Source organism: Botryllus schlosseri, chromosome 2 (assembly GCF_051294905.1).
Source record: "Botryllus schlosseri isolate E-star chromosome 2, Bs_hap1, whole genome shotgun sequence".
Lineage (NCBI taxonomy): Eukaryota > Metazoa > Chordata > Ascidiacea > Stolidobranchia > Styelidae > Botryllus > Botryllus schlosseri.
Genome location: NC_137237.1, coordinates 15,059,216 through 15,072,686, shown reverse-complemented (window position 1 = coordinate 15,072,686; position 13,471 = coordinate 15,059,216). Strand labels below are relative to the sequence as shown.

Here is a 13,471-nt window from a genome sequence, read left to right as displayed (position 1 = left end):
CATCCCTGCAAGGAGTACAAAAGAGTCATGCATAAATAGATCTATGAAGGATTTACTTGGGTAAAAGCTACAAGTAGAGCAAAACTACTGCGAAAAAGTAGAAGTAATTCGTTACTGACCACGCTAATCAGTAGGCTAATCACTAGGCGAATCGACTTGATGGGATAAAGAAAGATACGACCATGTAACGTTGATTTCCTAATCCGTCGACAGTAGGGTTGTTTAAAAAAATTCCAAATTTCACTCGACTAAATGATCAGGTCGTGCAATCTTCAATTGAAATTTTTAATTTATTAGGAAAAAAAAATTCAAATTTTTCTGTCAACCCCATGAAATTGTTAAGTTGTCTTCAAATACGCTGAAAAACAAATTTGACTCAATTCCAACTAGTAGAAGGGGACCTATTTGAGTTTTTCGTTGATAATCCCCAGATCAAGGACAATCCGGGGATGACTGCACAGTGCACACTGTACGGTTGCACACGGAGATTTCATGACATAATTGTTATCAATTTTAAAGCGTAGTCATATAAGTCTTGTTTTTAATGTTATCTCATTAGGATCGTTCCTATCGGACGACTAAAAAAGGTAATCAACATTCAAGTTGCCCGCGCAATGGTTCGTAAATCTCATGTGGCTCTTTGGCCGAAAAGGTTGGCCACCCCTGACATTGATAGAATTGGACAATATTTGCAAATTACAATTCAGTTGCATACAGGAAGAAAGAAGCAATATGCATCTTCACGATGTAGTCACAATTTGATGCAATTTTTGGAATTATACCATGATATTATGACAGAGCAAATATATCGTCTGGTTGTAAAATTGATGTAAATAATTAAAAATATTTTAGTGTAGCTTAGTTGGTTGGGTCGAACAAATGATTAAGAAAGACTGCAGGTCCTAGTCCTTGGATACTTGACGAAGTGCATGTAGACTAGACATATGCTATATTTGACTACTTCCTAAATTACGTGAATGACCATTGTCTATTAGTAATCAGAATGTGTGTGCTTGTAATCAGTACTGTGTGTAATGAGAAAATTAGTAAGATGTATCAACACTTCGATTGTTTTATCTACATTTCAATTATACAGGATGGGATATATGTCGTGTTTGAATGATTCATACATATTAGGTTATTAGAGGGTCCATGTTATAAAACCTGATAAAACATGAAAAAAGGAAGGATATTTAGAAAAACAATCTTTCATACATAGTGCATAATTCGAGCTGTGCCACAATGAAACAATTTTGCATGCCATCGTTATTCGAATGTTTGCATATGTTTAATGGTTATATGATAGTCATTTAACCGTCACTGCGGCATATAATTTTCGAAGTAAATTGGCAATACTGTTGGAGTCGGAGTCGGTATATAGGTTTAAAGACGTCGGAGTCGGAGCCGGAGTCGGAGTCGGTACGCTTACAGACTTAGGAGTCGGAGTCGGTCCATTGAAAATCTGTGAAGTCGGAGTTGGAGTCGGTGGTAAAATTGACCGACTCCACAGCCCTGATGGTAACCCTATTGTAATATCGTACTAGAAAACGGTTCATTTGAAAATTTTCACCAGATAAACTGTTAGTCATTTTTCCAACTTGACTCTCAGAAGACCAGCTCTAACGGCTCTCAGAAGACCAGCTCTAGGTTTCGCGTCCTTTATGGCGTTTTAGTTGTGCCTGTACCACTGACATGCGGTGAGGTTCACGACTGGTGAGTCACTGACTCTAGATGTGGGACGTGCTACAAGTCGGCAGATATGGATTGATAATGTAGGATATCGGTTTGGTGCAAATGATCATTGCAGTCGAAAAACATCATAAATGTGGGCCTATTTACAAGAAAAGCTCATCAAAGCTTACCAAATTGTTTACATTAGAAGTAGCTGGCGAGAACTGTATGTCTCTATGACGTCATAATGATACTGATGTATCCCACCTAGCGGTTTATTTTGTAATATTTGTATCGCGTGCTTACCATAGTGAAGTGCTTCGCCAAACTGTCTATTAAACGCCATGTCGTCTATTCGATCGAGAATATTGTCCGGCGAACCAGATGCTGAAGACAGGCAAGCAATATTTTCGATTGAACTCTGTTCGTATGATGTCTTCCAAATAACGAATCCTCTCATTTTTATTTGCCTTGCTGTCTGCAACAGCTTTATTAATTTGAAACGAGGCTAGCCTTGGCCAGAGTTAGTACCTGTCACCTTTATGTAGCCATCGATATTGAATCTTTTAATTGCATGTATATAAGGATGGGTACGAATTTATTCAATAGCTATTCATTGGTTGCATGGATGCAGCAATGATATATATAATTATGAATTCAACCCTTCTATATAGCCTACAGTATACAACACTGCGCCGAGTTACGACTCGTCTCTCGACCAGACGCGCAAAATCACGTCATCCTTTAACATAAATGGTATTTGCGCCCATATTCGTTTACAAAATAATTCTTGTTTGTGTATGCCTGTGAATTGAAAGTCATTCTCGTGCATATTGTTACTCTAACACAGAGGTCTCAAACACGCGACCCGATGCTGCCCGCGAGTTCATTTTGTGCGGCTCGCGTCGGCATTTTGGATTCTGAAGTATTCGACAATATTTAACCGCCACATACCTTTTTTTCGATTTGAGAACTTCATATTCGCTCTAAAACCTCTCCAAAAACCGGAAACTACTCATTAAACGTCACTATCATATCACTTTGAAAAGTTAGCCTGCAGTGGAAGGTCAGCTATTACGTCACATTACCTGTTTATGATGGTAAAACTTGACCTACTGATGATTTGGGATTGAAAATTGTGATTTGGACCTTTTGTAGAATTAGCCTATTTGAACTCGGACCGAATGGGTGATAAAATTAAAATTACTCGAGTTCAGTCGGGTCAAACGTTACGATCAAATAAAGACTTGTGACTCGGAACGCAGTGACTTGCTATACAACCACGGATGCAACAAACTATCAGACTGTAATGGGGAATAGAAATATATAAAAAGGTCGTAGCTTGCGTTGCGTAGCATATTTAGGTAGCTAAGCAGGCCGGTATGGCAATCATAGGCATTCTGTTTCCCCCTGTTGTATAGTTAGTTACATACTGCGTCATCTTGGGTCTCTTCATCCATGTTATTATCGCCAATCAAAGATGGCGAGTAAGGTAGAGGTATACGCTCCACAGCTCTAACACCAATGGATTCTTCGGCGATTGGACATTTCTATTCCTATGTCCTGTTCCAATATTCGAAGGTAAATTTATATATAGCTGTTTCAATTTGACTTTGGTAATGACATGATCAATAGCTTATAGTTATCAGGAGTATGCCGTAAACCAGGGGTCGCCAACTCAAAACTGGTCGCGGGCCACTTTTCAAATTTTGTAATGGCCGCGGGCCGCACGAATTCGATATCGATGTCAAATAGGCACCCATGCACGTTCTAGAACTCTGCTTCAGTACAACCGTGAGATACCTAACATAGGCGATGGACATATTGACCACAAAAGAAATAATATTTTATTAAAGCAATCCAAGTACAACAAAACACCATTTTCATCAATTTTGTTTTATTTTGAACTGCGAGCTGTGTACGACACCCAGAAACGCTTTTCAGCGACTAAGGAATCGATATATTGGGACCAGCGAGATACGTTACTAGCTGAAAAATCATCTCCACGTAAAGCTTGATCTTGTGGAGAAGCCCTAAGCCAGTCGTTCTTAAGCTTTTTTGAAAACGCCCCCCTTTATGATACTGAAAAATCGTCATATCACTCAATGCAACCAGAATGCTAGCAATCCCAACAGGTAGTTTGATGGCGTGGAAGGTTATGACTGTTGATTAGAGAATTCTATAAGATGAATTCCGGACTATACACGGAGCAATAACTATGAATCTCAAGTAAATCGCGAGGAGCGCGAAAATATTTTCAGTTGAGCGCATCTCCGCCTCCCCTACAGATGCTTTCGCGCTCCCCAGTTTGGGAACCACTGCCCTAAGCCATTTCTAAGCATCTCGGTTTAGGCAGTGTTTGGGTCATTGCAAGTCAAGTCAATATGCTGTTGCCATCACCACAGCCGTTTTAGCTAGTGACGAATAGTGATGTTGCGCACAGGAGAATAGCTTGTTTTGAACAACAACAACAACATGTGGAAACTGTGGTCAATTTCAGCATTTCAAATTGGATTTCTTAGCTTTCTTCCGAAATCTCAAATCAGGCCGCGGGCCGCCGAGTATGACTTGGCGGGCCGCGTGATGGTGACCCCCGCCGAAAACCCAGATTCGGCTATGCTGCTTCTATGCTCTGATATCAGATCAATCTTTGGTCAATTCTAAAATATTCTACTGAGGCCTACAATTCTACATATAATATTGTGGCACGTCAATATGTCCGCTGGATGCAAAATTATAACCCGACAGATTTTACGATGCCATGATGCATGTATACCATCACACGGTGTCTATACCTAATTCTTTTGACACACGATGCCAAGTACAACAACAAATTTATTCATATATTTAAAAATGTAATGTTTTCGGGCTAGGCGTGAATTCACAATAGTAAATCACATTTTCACGATCTGTATGAAATGCCAGTCTACAAGGTCCCGTTAAACAGCGCCTATTTGCAAATACATTGAGTACCGCTATTATTGGTGCTGCGGCCCGCGGCGCCATCACAATCCAGGAAATTGACCCGCGAGCACATTTGAGTTTGGGAACTCTGCAAGGCTTTGCCAACATTTTAATCGGGAATGCAGCAATGCAGGTTAAACGCCGTTATAATGAGCAAAGAATTGTCACGGTGTCAAACCTGGAAACCCAATGTGCTGTACGCAAGTTACGAATTATTGATTGGATGCGCGCTTTCTCGTTTGCACTCACCTAGACTAATTCTTGTGTCTGCTACTCGTGTTCCCCGTCACTTGTCAGTGCTCGATTCGTTATTAATACGGCGCATTCTGCAGTGCACAGCGTTGAATTACGTTGTCAGATATTGATGCAACACGAGGTTCTCGGTGGCTCAAATTCTGAATTTATTCGATTAGAAGACTGAACCTTCTACATTCCAATAAACTTGATTACTGGGTGGACTCTATCGAGCGAAACAATATCGAATTTCAAATCGTTGGGCATTTGGTAGAAATGGATATCCAATATCCATTGAAAGGGTCGCGGCATGCGTCCGTATTGCTCTTGCTGCACTGACCCCATTTCAAGATCAAATCCGACTGGCTAGTCGGGGCCTACAGCGGGCCTTGTGCAATGTGCATTGTGCATCCGACAACATCGGCTCTGCTGCAGACCTCGCCTAGTTTACCTGCTATTTCTACCTATGTGATTGTTATGTCATAGGCCTACTGGTGACTGACAACGTTAGATTGAAGTTCGAATTGGCCGCGAACGGCGTTATAATTGATTGGCGGCTGGCGCTAATATTAAATCATGAGAAGTTGTTGGGCAAGGCTCGAGTTATCAGTGATGAGAATGATCCAAATCACCTGAAATCGGTGCCATCGCAGAATAGATTCCACAACATACTTTGTTAATTTGATTTGTGAAATAGTTCGTCGTAAACGAGATTGCGTCAATTGTTCGCCCGCGTCTTCGTGAATAGTTTTTATTCATGAGAGATCAGGAACTTGCGAAGTGATGGTACTGCCTGACTAGCTGACAAACTTCTACGCGTAAGTTCGTCAACATGATGCATCTTGTTTGATCCATGTATTATCGGCATCTAATCGTTGCGGGTTTGCGGCATGTAAACATGCAATTTTTTTATCAGCGCAACCTTGACTGCCGATTATACAGTTCGATAAAATTGGTAACTGGTATGTATTTGGCGCAACCTACTGATGCTTATTTCTGCAAACTAACGATCCTTATTAGATGTACTGTACATATACAAATGTGACCTCGTTAGAAACGTAGATTTCTTCGCGCACGCTTAAGAACACAATCTCCTATCGAGATTTGACGGCCAAATATACTTTCACCTTTTACAAATTAAAGTATATTTGCATCGATAAGTGCCGCAAGCCGCGTTTAAAATATTTTGTGAAGCATTTTTGTGATAAGTACTTATTTAATCGGAGCACGAAAGTTAACAGTGTATTATTGTGTATGTGTTGTGTATATGTGTAATGTGTATGCCTGCTAATTGGAGCTTTTTTCTTGCCCGTAATATTACTACAATAATGCTTTGCGAAGGTAAATCAGGAAATGCAGCAATGCAGTCAAAGTCGCTGTTTCTAATCAGCAACCAATTGCCGCGATGCGAACTACTAAGTGAAACAACACGGATCTGAAATCCCCGTGAAAAAATCATTGTGTTGGCCGTAAAGTATAACTAGGTTAATTACTGATTGGCCGTTCGCGTCTGTAATCATAATTCTTGTCTACTCGACTCTTTCGTATTCCAGAAGACAAGATTGGAGAGATCTTTGTGCATTTTTGTCTTGCCTATGCATTTTCTCCTGCTGGAAGGTAAGGACGTTGAAAAATAATATGTTTACCGTGTTTACTAAAGTTATTATATTTTACTTGCAGCGCAAGAACTCTGCTGTGTCTGCGTATAAGTTTCAGGTGAGATATAATTGTATAAGACAATCGTCAAAACCTTCAATGATTATGATATGTTCCGTCGATGTTCATGAACAACTAAATTTGAACATTTTTCACCCAATATCACCAATATTTACTGTTCAAAAATACAGCGCGAAAGGAGAGGTGACGCACAGGTGAGGCACGGGCGAGTCGTGCCTCACCAGCGACCATGCAATTCAGCATGAACAACTCAGAAATAATAATACCTGGTATCAATCAAATGCCATTGACGTATTGATTCCGAAAATCCGAATATTAACAATGTCAGAGCAACAGAACTCCATCAAATTCGCCAAGGAATTTGAAATTCTACTTCATTACGCACAATGGCAGCCCAGAGAAACAATAGTCATGTGAGGCACAATCGAATCTGCTTCACTCACTATTCGCTAACAATGGGACAATCGCAGCACGTTGAAACGCATTATCGATTTCGGAAACCGACAGTGTTGTACGAATTGTGGAGTTGAGACAGCCAATTCGTAATGCGGAGCAAATACATTCCCTTGCTCATGTACATTGTACAGTACATGTAATGTATTTTCCCTTCATACACCAGTGTTGGGATCAAGTCACGAGTCATTTCGAGTCATTGCATATTTTGACTCGAGTCAAGTCAAGTCAATCGATTTTCAAAGGTGACTCGAGTCAAGTCAAGTCACTTGATTTTTGGAGGTGACTCGAGTCAAGTCAAGACAAGTCACGAGTCAATTCAAAATTCAAGTCAAGTTGCCTTTTCGAAGTATGAAGCATGGTTACGTCATTACATTTCGCCAGCTATCTGAATTGCAGATTGATTAGTCATTGATTCGGAACCGACGAACGAATATCGAGTTAAATATACATGCAATAAGGGGCTGTATCGCTTACATATACGTAGAACTGTTAAACTGCGTAAGTAATTGCATAGCCTCAGTTTATAGTTACCAGCCAAAATAAAGAATAAAGAAACGAATTGATAAGATGCAATACATTGCCAATTTATACATATTGATATGATACAATTCGAGTCTGCGCCAATGGTTGAGGAGTATATAAACTATATTCGATTTCAATTTCTAAATAAAACAAAAGGTTCGGTTAAGGTAAGAACAGAAAGAACAGAAAGAGATATTTTGGTATTAAACTACTTTACTACTAGAGAACAGCAAGAGATATAGTGAGAGAATAATGTAGGCTCAGTAAAACGCACGATCATTGAATGATTGGTCGCTCTCACGGGTTGCGCCAGCGTTTGACGAACAATCCTAACATGCAAGATACAGTGATTTTTATCGACACCGATTACTCGATGACTTGAAATTGACTCGTGAGTTTTGCTCCGAGTCACGAGTCAATCCACATTTCTGAAACGCCGAGTCAAGTCAAGTGAAGTCATTTTAGCAAAGTGACTCGAGTCAAGTCAAGTCCTACAAAAAAGGTGACTAGAGTCTGACTCGAGTCATCCCAACACTGTCATACACCTACCTGAAATTATGGTATGCACGCTAGGGTTATGACTAAAAAAAAAAAAAATTGCCTGTAGCAGGAATTGATGAACATTTTGGTATAAATTAATAAAATTATAATCATTTTGTTCAAATCGAAAAAAATGTCCCGCACAAACTAACATCAATTTTCGACACTGGTCCAAATATGGAAAAAATTTAAAATTCAAAGATATTCTTTGCTACAAATTTGATCTTCAAATATATGTCCTTTTACACTTATTGTAAAGTTCATTCATCAATTTGACTTCCCTTTCTGTTATTATGTTAAAGCCAGGGACATCTACGACGGACATATCCGACTTCCAATGGGGTTTTGGGGCACTTTATCGCTGCAGGACATTCGACCGCAAAGATAGCAGCAAATAATCTTTGATATATTCTAGAGCCCGACCGATATTGGATTTTTGGGTCGATACCGATAAAACCAATATCTCACACCTTAGCCGATAACCCCAATACATTCAGCCGATATTCAAAAGAAGTTGGATGTATAGCCTACATAAGCAAATCTTCAGAGGGCATTTATTTGAATTGAACATCTTTACAGCTATTGTTACACTTGAACATGAAATGCACTAGAAAGGCTGCATCTGGACACCTGTAAAGTGTAAGCTATATGAAATATATCAATATTCTCAGTCTAGCGATCAAAGATTATAGTTTTCTGGCTTCCTTCCGCCATGTTGTGACGTCACACGCAAATTGCCGTTAATTTTTCAACTCCAATAGCCGATACCGATAATTCTTTCAAAGTGTGATATCGTCTCGATATTATCGACGAACCGATAATCGGTCGGGCTCTAGTATATTCCATCTTTAGACATCTGGTTAGAATACCAGTCTTCCTGACACGCATTCGCGATAAATAAGCATCTCCAGAGTTATTCTCTATCTGGGGAAGTGGAAGTACGCAACGCAACCCTTGAGCACCCTCTCGCATTGCGTAGAGATGGAAGTTTATGCCATTAGATCAGTGGTAATCTATACTATTTTATTCGTAAGAACGGTATGTTCTGCACATGCCATAGATAAACTTAAAATCATCTATACATCCTCGGTTTTCTAATATTTTCATCTGAAATTCGTGCTTGGTGGATTGCACCTAGTTTTCGTAGTGTTTTACCACATCATCTCCAAATTTGTAGCTGAGAGTTGGATTTCTTCAAGACGTTGGATCGAAGAACTCTAATATATGCTTTAAGAATCGATAATATGATGTTGGCAAGGGATATGAAAACCCATGCTCATCATTGCATTTCGCAGTTTCGAAACAACGCCATTCTGCCGTCCAGTATCAACAGATGCTACGGTGTCACATATGATATATGAGTTTTTCAAATTTTCCTGTACATCATATTCTTCTAAGCGGTTTTCTAGACCGCTGAAAATACCTAGAGTTGTTCTACTTTCGCCTTTTCGAACACCCAGTTTGATTTTTGCCAGACAAATTGAAATTATACGATATATACAGTCTACATCTAAAATCGGAATTAATAATTATTTATTAATTATTTAATATTGACTGTAAACAAGAACACGATAGGAATAATTCAATCTGGGCGTTCAAAATGTACCAAAATACTATTTTAAATCTTCGCAATTGGAATTGGGTCACTTAAATTCAAATCAGTAGATAAATAAATTATATAGTCTGTATCTACAAAAGAAAGCCTATCCTCCATACAGTGAAAACTGGAAATTTTTTGTGCGGGAGGTTTTTGTTCAAACAGTCTTAACTTTTGTGAGTTTTGAAATCAGGACACAAAAGCTCATCATTTGTGACTACATCCACACAAAATTTTGAATTTTTTTTTTCTAGTCATAACCCTAATGCACGCCTAATATCTAATTACATATACTGCGTTGTTGTTGTTTGTGACATATATGATGTTTTTCGTGTGCAATGGTCGTTTACACAGGCCGATATCCTACATCAGGGGCTCTCAACCCGCGGCCCGCAGATGTTTATCTTACAGTTTAACATGGTTATGTTACGGTTGATTTGGAAAGTTTAAATATACATTTTATTTGACCACGTAGAAAACAATGCAGACTGTTCTACCCCATAAAGCTGATTTTTTTATCATACCTGTGTCACTACACTTTATATGCTGTGGGTTGACCACGAGTTCACAAAAATGTCATTTTCATTAACTTGCAATGCTTTGTGCTACATGTTTCGGATGCTGTGATACAACTGATTGAGGTTCAAGGCTTAAACATTGGTAGACATGAAAAGCATTAAAACAATAGAACGACGGGACCGTCAAGTTCACTAGTCCTTCCAAACTCCTGGTGGACACCATTGCTTCAGTCCAGTTTATTGTTAATAATTTCCGTTTCAAAACACCACAAGATTGTGATGCAATGAAAAGATGTGGATGTGTAGAAACGATTTGGAGTACTCTTTGGAATCAGTCACCCACCTGGGCCTTGCCGATGTAAAGAAGATGCATGCACGCACAATGCACATTGCACACTAACTGAAAATTAGTAGAGATAACATAAAGGACACGTAATAAAAATGAGGGTAGCATGTGACGGAAGGCGAGGTCGATATATCATATCGTGGTCCGGTCATCTCGAGCTCTGACTAGTATGGTATTTGGTGACTTTTGATTGTTCTTATCAAAACTGACACCCATCTATCTCAGTAGAGTTGGACATTGAGCTATAATAAATGAAGGAATGAGGGATAAGGGGTACTGATTGCTCCGTTTTCTGTGTCAGAAGGCGCTGCTTGAAATAAATTTGGCAAACACTGACTGACCTCTAGAAACATTCAGCATTTTTCACATGCTGTAAAGACAATCCATGACCCTCAACGTATATTCCTATGTGAATAATAATCATTCCAGACTCAACCCGAGTCACAAGAACGAGGTTGGGATCAGAAGATATCCGGATTGTCGTCAAACATGGATGGAAATGCACTTGATGTAATGTAATTTTTGTTGCATGGTGGGGAGTGAAATTAATCGTTCACGATAACAGGGTGCAACGGCTCAGAATTTGGAGAAGATTGAAAAATTACCCATCGATTCTAAACCGGCTTCGAAACATCAAGTGAGGGCTTTCATTTCATTGCTGGTTATAACAAAATGATTGTATCAGAAATGTTTGTGCGAGTCCACTTGTGACTCTCGTGAGATATGAAATTGCAACTCTGACTTACGCTGAATCTGACTTTTGAGCTATAATAAATGAAGAATGAAGGAATAAGGGATAAGGGTTATTGGTTGATCCGTTTGTTGTGTCAAAAGGAGCTACCCAAAGAAAGTTTGGCTAACCTCTAGACTGGAAGATTGAGCATTTTCTACATGCTGTCAAGACAGTATATGCCACTCAATGTATATATATTCCTATCTATGTGAATATTGATTCTAGACTCAGCACGAGTCACAAGAACAAAATTGAGATCAGGAGATATCCAGATTATCGTCAAATATGGATATAGGCCTACATGCACTTGATACAATGTACTTTTGGTTGTATTATGGGGAGTGAGATTAATCGTTTACGATAACAGGGAGCAACGGCTCAGAATTTGGAGAAGATTGAAAAATCATTTATTGATGTAAAACCGGCTTCAAAGCATCAGGTGAATGCTGTCTTTCATTACATTGTAGGCTAGGTTATAACGAAATTATTGTACCACGTAAGATATGAAATTGCAACTCTGACATACGCTGAATCTGGATTTTCTAGCGGCCTATAAAATTTCAATTCACGACCCTGACCATGATTTACAACCATTCAAGATTCGAGGTATGCATGGAGACAGCTCCTATATTTGACTCCTGTATGTGGCAGTGATTCCCAACCCTTTTTTCATTTCCCACCTTTGATGTATTCGGAGTCTTTATTCACCTTAACCTAAAATCCACCCCTTAAAAATACTCCCTCCAATCAACTTAGGTCTGACTTTGTTTAGTAAGGATATGATAATGGTTAAGTTGAGACTCCTGAAATCCCCACGGGTTGAGTACCGCAGTTTTGTAGTGACATAACCACGAAGATATTATCGTGAAGGCTTTAGTCAGGATACGTCTTTCCATTGTTTCAATTTCACTAATTGTCCAATTTTATTCGTACACTTTTTAGAACTCAAAACCAGACGGGAAGCAGAGCGCTTTGGAAGCCGTGGCCGAGGGCATAAACCATCAGGTAAATTCCATGCAACAGTCATTTTTACGCAATTACCACGATACCTTTCACATATAGGCGGGTCTGACTTGTAACAAATCACAAGATTCGGGTTTGAATATATCCTCTCTGGATGCAGTAGAAGACAAGTCATTGGTATTACTTATTTTCATGTCAATCTGCCAAGGATCTAACACATTTCTAATTGCAGGATTTGGCGGGAAAAGATTTTGATACATCTGAAAAACCACCGATTCGCGCAAAACCGATGACAAAGGAACTGGTAAGGTTTCACTGTCATATAATTTTAGGCTATAGCAGGATACGCGTGACATAATGTTCATGTTGATGCTGATGGTCAACGTATTTTGGGTCAACATTTCATACGATTATGAGAGGGATACCTAGGTATCCCTGGATTGAATTCAAGAGGTCCACGGTTTAGAAGACAAAGTCGACAGAAAGGCCATGTCCTTCAGAACATGGCCAGACTGAGTAGAAAGTTAGTTATTAGGATCACTTTGTTTGTGGTTTCATTCTGCCCAATATTGTCCTAATATTACACACATAGCGTATTTTAAAGACTTGACTCAGATTCAAAGATGTTATAATTACAAATTTGCTAAGAAATGCATTCCTAATGTTAGTAGACAAAATGTTAGACAAAAAAGACCATCGCTCTATCGAATATGCCGGACTTGATTTGTGGAACAGTATCTCGCCGGTTATCCGACAGTCATCGAGCATGTCCACATTCAAGTCGAAATACAAACAATTTCTACTGAACGAATGCTATAGTAAGCCCTCTATAGTTTACCGTACCACGACATGACATATCGATCTGTGACAACGAAGTGGGTTGATAACGACTTCCCTGATAAATTCCCACCAGCCTACGTAGGTCTGTACTACATGTTTTGATACGACCAATCAAGTTTTCAAGGCTTCCTCAGTGGAAAATATTATCGAAACTATAATTTCGTTGAAAAATAAACTATCGAAAGAATCATATCTCACTGCTCGACTCGAATTATTGGAATTATACACGATTCAGATTTGAGCGCTCAAGTCATCGTGTCCAGCCACACTTATTTGTGGATTCACCTTGTAATTTAATTTCAAGCATCCGACAACGGACATCATTATAAAATTTTTAATTCATCTATTGCGAACAAACCACCGGCACGTAGAAACCGCGTAGAAGAAAGTATCCTGTTTCGTCTTCAGTC

At 39.2% G+C, this 13,471-nt stretch overlaps 1 protein-coding gene across 36 annotated transcripts in view; it reads left to right on the top strand.

Moving 5' to 3' along the window:
• The first annotated feature begins 852 nt into the window (after positions 1-852).
• The window catches only part of LOC145433780 (uncharacterized), a 32,147-nt gene continuing 19,528 nt past the window's right edge, over positions 853-13,471 (top strand). For 8 of the 36 annotated variants that reach the window (XM_080311013.1, XM_080311015.1, XM_080311009.1 and 5 more), the window contains exons 1-9: positions 856-2,068; positions 6,423-6,486; positions 6,550-6,585; positions 10,955-11,035; positions 11,091-11,162; positions 11,626-11,697; positions 12,201-12,263; positions 12,321-12,398; positions 12,454-12,525. In XM_080311013.1, coding sequence (XP_080167139.1) covers positions 2,016-2,068; positions 6,423-6,486; positions 6,550-6,585; positions 10,955-11,035; positions 11,091-11,162; positions 11,626-11,697; positions 12,201-12,263; positions 12,321-12,398; positions 12,454-12,525 — 591 coding nt within the window. In that variant the 5' untranslated portion in view covers positions 856-2,015. Of the gene's footprint in view, positions 2,069-6,422; positions 6,487-6,549; positions 6,586-10,954; positions 11,036-11,090; positions 11,163-11,625; positions 11,698-12,200; positions 12,264-12,320; positions 12,399-12,453; positions 12,526-13,471 lie in introns of all 36 variants that reach the window. The other 28 variants (XM_080311012.1, XM_080311007.1, XM_080311005.1 and 25 more) reach the window with 8 other exon arrangements.